The sequence below is a fragment of the Anabrus simplex genome, chromosome 10, assembly GCF_040414725.1.
Source record: "Anabrus simplex isolate iqAnaSimp1 chromosome 10, ASM4041472v1, whole genome shotgun sequence".
Taxonomy (NCBI): Eukaryota; Metazoa; Arthropoda; class Insecta; order Orthoptera; family Tettigoniidae; genus Anabrus; species Anabrus simplex.
This window is the reverse complement of record NC_090274.1, coordinates 43,726,774-43,732,773: the sequence shown is the minus strand read 5'-3', so window position 1 is coordinate 43,732,773 and position 6,000 is coordinate 43,726,774. Positions and strand designations below refer to the sequence as shown.

The following is a 6,000-nucleotide window of genomic DNA, read 5'->3' as shown; positions in this document are numbered from 1 at the left end:
CTAAACAGACCAATCCTGGCATAAAATATATGCCCACACAAATCACACTGAATGTATGCACGAGGGCAGTGTTGTAATTGATAGAGTTTTCTTGCTTGTCGCTTGGCCTCTTGATGTCTGCGACATTCTCTTTCAAACAAGTTGACAGCAGTGGATGTAGTGTTCCGCCACAGTGAATGGTCCACGGCACATTCTTCCCACGTCTTCATGATGTGTTTCGGCTGGTCCTTAAAACGCTTAAGAGGAGCTCCATGAGGTCTACTGCTGAAGCCAAGTTCACCATAACGATTTTGGCGGGGAATCCTGGTATCACTCATGCAGTGAACATGGCCTAAGCATCTCAGCTGATTAGCAATGATTGTTGCCTCAATGCTATTTAGCTGCGCTTTGTCAAGAACTGCAGTGTCGGTCACATAGTCCTCCCACTTTATATTCAAGATGTATCTCATTTTTTGTTGGTGGACGTGCACAATGTTTTTGATATCACGGCGATAGTGTGTCCAAGTTTCACAGCCATACAGTAACGTGAAATGACAATATGAGTTTGGTATGTAGTTTTAGGTCGTTATTCATGAAGACTCTGTGCATTAACTGCCTGAATGCTGCATGAGCAGTCCCAATTCTTTTATCAACATCTTGTTCAGACAATGCTTCCAAAATATGAATAGCAATCAGTCTGCTCCAGTGTTGTGTCTAAGATGGAGATACTAAACTCAGGAAGAGTTAATCCAGGGGCAGGTTGTGCAAGCACCTTATTTCTAAGGTTTTTTAAGAGAAATGAATAATCACAATAGGTCATATATAAGATGGTAAAAAAAATAATTTGTTTAGCGCATTATTTTATTCACAGTTCAGTTTTATGTTTCTTGTAAAAACTTGGGGGGAAAAATGACTTAGTTCCTTTCTCCACTGACCAATTCAATTATAATATTAATTGAAAACAGGTGTGCTCATTATAGTCATTTTATTACTTTTAGTTGTATACAAAAAATTTGGTAGACATTAATCTTTCTTTTAACATTTATATACATATCAAAACTTAACGAAGCACAATACACATTTTCTTTTACCCTGCATTCTGCTACATCCCTCTGTTTGTTGGTTGGTCGGTTGGTTGAAGATTGGAAATAGAACACACATTTATGAGATCTTATTTGGTTTCATTTAATAACCTCTTTCTTTTTTAAATATAGTCTACTTCAAACCAAAACACATACAAAACAATTTTCCTTTCTTTAATATGTTATGTTACACGATGTAGTACCGTTCTATTCACACAGTAATACCATTATATATATATTATAATCAGGGAAGAATATTTACCGAAAAATTGGTATACAATCATTTGATTTTGTTAGTGACATAATCAAATCAAATAAACTTATTTCAAGAGTATAATCAAAAAGGCAAAAATAAATCCATACATATAACATATATATTGCATAATATTACAGACAATTAACAGACATAGTACAAATTAATATTCTTTAAATGGACATTTATAGAGATTTGCTGTTGTTGTTATTATCATTAATATATTACAGATAAATGTAGTAAAAACAGACCCACTTATAAAAATATCACATTTTGTATACAAACAGATATTAAAATAAGATGAATTATTTAAGGTACCATACACTATGTACCTATCTCATTCTGGAATGTCTTGCACATCACACAAACTGTTCATTTCACAGACATTAAGGATTGCACATCTAGATATACCCTGAAGGTATTGCTATACTTCCACATCTCTGAGATCTATTGGTAAAGGAAAGGTAGTTTGGTACTTTCAAAACAAATGCACCAAAAATAATAATTATAATACTATTACTAGTGATCATTTCATCACGGAATGTCATCCAATCTACGTCGGCATTGCTGCTATGAAGTACGATGTTGCTCTAAGGAAGGTCGTAACGTGAGGCATCCTTCGACCCAGAAGTTTGGCCGTTCTAACATGCTCTGCCACAGAGTCACTTCTTTTCCCGTAGCATCCATCCAGTCTACCCCTTTTCCATAGTGTTTTCCTAAACAATACAAAGTATAATACATGAGAACATGAGCTGATCTAGAAGAATATTTTCCTATATGGCTTACATATTATGATATAAAGAAAAACATTAAGGAAACATTGGGTGAACTCAATGCAGTAAACTTTGCTAATATTGTCATGATTTGGGGAGAAACAGAAGACAAAGTGCAGTTAAGACTCAACACATAGAAGACCAGGTTAAAGGAGTTCAGCCTCAAGATGATGATGATGATGATGATGATGACGACGACGACGACGACGACGACGACGACGACGACGATGATGACAATGAAGTGGCTTGAACTGAGTGTAAGATGTATTAGAGTTGAATGTTAATGAATTCCTTTATATAAAATATAACAAGGAAATCAATTAAATAAAAGAAAAAATCAAACAAGAATGTTCCTGTTACAAAATTTTGCTTGAGTGCCCAAAGGGTTAAAATTGAAATAATAAATAAAGAGGTTCAACCTGTTCAATACAAAAGAATAAGAAATGCAGTGATTATATTCTTATTTAATAATAAGTAGAAGTGGTACCGGTTTCGACCCTAGTCCAGGTCGTCATCATCCGATTAAAACATGAAAAACAATGCATAGGAAAAAGAAAATAAAAGATCAAGTTCACTCTGGATCAGTAGAAGAGGCGATCTAAAAATGACGGGGGTAGACACTGTAAAATTCAGAAGAAGTAAAATGTAAGTCACTTAAAAGAAACAGTGCGTAATTTTCTGAACAGCAGTATGGCACATGCAGTGTTAGGCAAAGTCTTATAATGTTTATGAAAAGCAGAGAACGGTTAAATGAGCTAGCTTGTATACACTGTCAGGCACAAAGTCATAACACAATCGAACACATATGAAGATCCATAATCGTACTGAAGCTGAAGATGAGTAGATCAATTGAAGTAACTTGCCAGCTCCCGGTGATCAGCGCGATATATTCAATATCAGGCACTGTGGTTTCAAACGCCAATGTAAAATGAAGAATAGCTTAATGATCCAGTGTTTGCTTCGGTCGCGGGAATGTAAGTATATATAGATACATATAATATAATTCAATATAACTGAATAAGTAATTATGATCCTGTAGAATTTTTGGAACAGTTGACGTGAAAAAAAAACCATTATAAGACTTTGCCTAACACTGCGTGTGCCATACTGCCGTTCAGAAAATTACGCACTGTTTCTTTTAAGTGACTTACATTTTACTTCTGAATTTTACAGTGTCTACCCCCGTCATTTTTAGATCACCTCTTCTACTGATCCGGAGTGATCTTTTATTTTCCTTTTCCTATGCATTGTTTTTCATGTTTTAATCAGCTGATGATGACCTGGACTAGGGTCGAAAATATTTGAGATCTGGCTGATGTGAGACAATATATCTTTCAAGCAGTTGAACTTATCTGTAATGTTACTTAAAAACAGGTGGTAAGAGCTTGAAATATGATTTAATACAGTGCCCACTTATAACTGTTTTTCTGGATAATGAGAAAGCATGTGACCATGTACCACGCAGGCATATATGGAAATGTTTGACACATAAGAAAGTACCCGATGACATCATAGCACGAGTACGATTATATGACACCAAGTGTTGTGTCCAGGTCCAGGATGGACGGTCAGGTTGGTTTGAAACAAAGAATGGAGTCTAGCAAGGAAGTTGTCTTTCACCACTTCTCTTCATTATCATAATGGATGAAGTTTTAAGCGGTTAAAAGAAAGGATCCAACAACCACTGTCCTGGTTTTTGCTGATGATGTAATGGCATGGGGCGAGACAGAAGTGGAAGCACAAACTAGACTAGATCTCTGGCATGAAGCTTTTACAACCTTAGGTCTCAAAATCAGCAAAACGAAGATAGTTGGCTTGGTGATGAGTAGAAACTCTCCAATTGTTCATTTAAGAATTGGAGATGAGGAGATGGATATTGTAGACAACTTCCATTATTTAGGAAGTGTTCTGTCATCAGACAATACCATAAATCAAGAGATTAGCAACAGAATACAGAAAGCTTCCAAATTCTATCACGCTGTACGTCAAATACTTTGGGATGAAACGTTTCCGTTAGTTTCCAAGATCAGCTTGTACAAAATATATCTAATACCTAGATTGACGTACGGTCTGGAAGCAGCAACACTTACTGGACCAACAAAGAGTTGTCTTCAGGCAACAGAAATAAAGTTCCTCTGTTCTTGTCTACAAAAAACAAAAATGGATAAATTAAGGAATGTAGATATCTGGAACAAACAAGTTCCCTTAAGATCAAAGCAGATTCTATTCCAATCATACTTCACCCCCATACTAACATATGGCCTAGAAACCTGCACAACAACCCAACAAGTGGATAGCAAACTACAAGCCGCAGAAATGAAGTTCCTACGTACTATGGTACAGAAGACAAAAAGGGACAGGGTAAGGAATGAAAGAATAAGGGAGGAAGCTGGTGTGTACACATCCCTGAATGAAAAAGTGACAAGGGCCCGTTTGAAATGGTTTGGCCATGTCAAACGATTGGATGATGGAAGACAGCAAAACAATGGCTACACACAGTTGTGGCCGGAAAATGACCGGTAGGAAGACCTAGGAAGAGATGGCTGGACCAAGTGAAAGAGGACATAGGAACAAGAGGAGTCAGCTGGGATGTCGTCTTGAGAGAAGAGTGGTACATGGACAGACAGAAGTGGAGAGTGCTCGTAAACCACACCCGGGCAACTGGAGTGGAAAACTGATGATGATGATGAGATATCCGGCAACAGCTTGGATTGGAAAGAAGCTTGCTGGAGACTCTAGAAGTGAAGAGATTGCAATGGTGTGGTCACATGAAAAGAATGGACCCTCACAAGGCTCCTAGACATACTTTGACCACAATGTTCTTGGGAAGAGAACAAGAGGAAGACTTGGTGATGTTTGGGAAAAACAGATACTGAAGGATCTTGAAATTAGAGATATGAACTGGCGTCACATATATGAGCAGCATCTGTGGATGGATAGGACAAACCGGAGGCGGTTCGTACACAATCGCACTCGGCTTGCTGGAGCGAAGAAACGATGATGATGATTATGACAGTGCCCACAATGAAGGGCACCATCATGCGTAAAATAAGTTTTGAGTTGCTCTTTAAAATGTTGGACAAATAAATTCAATACATCTTACGGGTTCTAACATATAAGCACATGTTTTTTAATACCTCTCACCAAACACACTGTATAACAGATGGCAGAGTGATCTTTGAATGGGGAAGACAGACACATACATTTCTTCAAATCTGATCTGGAGCAAGGATGTCTGTATTACATATCATACCTATTATGTTTCAATACTAGCCTTTGTATCAGAGACTTAGGTAATGAATGGAAAAGATGTTAGTCGAGAGCAGGTGAGTGAAATTCAATTCTTGCAGAGTAGAAGTTACAACAAGAGACAGGAGGGGAGGGAAGTACTGAAGGAGGAACCCTTACAAGAGAGGATAGAGAAATGTCAACTTAACATCGGCATGTCAAACAAATAGATGGTCCAAGGATACCCAAAAGAATGTACGAGATGAAAGTAGGTGGCCAAACAATGTTTCGGTAGATAATTTTTATTTATTTTAAGAATCTGTTTTACGTTGCACTAACACAGATAGATCTTATGGAGACAATGGGTTGGGAAGGAAGCGACCGTGGCCTTAATGAAGGTACAGCCCCAGCATTTGCCTGGTGTGAAAATGGGAAACCATAGAAAACTATATTCAGGGCTACCGGCAGTGGGGTTTGAACCCACTATCTCCTGGATCCAAGCTCACAGCTGCGCGCCCCTAACCGCACGGCCAACCAGCCCGGTTTTCGGCAGAGAGCTGGTGGAATGACTGGAAATTATAGAGAGGCTTATATTCCAAATGGACCCAGCGAGCGACTGTGAACTGTGCTAGATGTTGATGACAACAGAGAACAAAGGAAAAAAAGAAAAGTGAAAAATAAACAA

At 37.9% G+C, this 6,000-nt stretch overlaps 1 protein-coding gene across 1 annotated transcript in view; it reads right to left on the bottom strand.

Moving 5' to 3' along the window:
• Positions 1 to 950: 950 nt before the first annotated feature.
• The window catches only part of LOC136881791 (uncharacterized), a 954,543-nt gene continuing 949,493 nt past the window's right edge, over positions 951 to 6,000 (bottom strand). Inside the window, exon 13 of the mRNA XM_068229324.1 lies at positions 951 to 2,030. Coding sequence (XP_068085425.1) covers positions 1,885 to 2,030 — 146 coding nt within the window. The 3' untranslated portion in view covers positions 951 to 1,884. The remainder of the gene's footprint in view (positions 2,031 to 6,000) is intronic.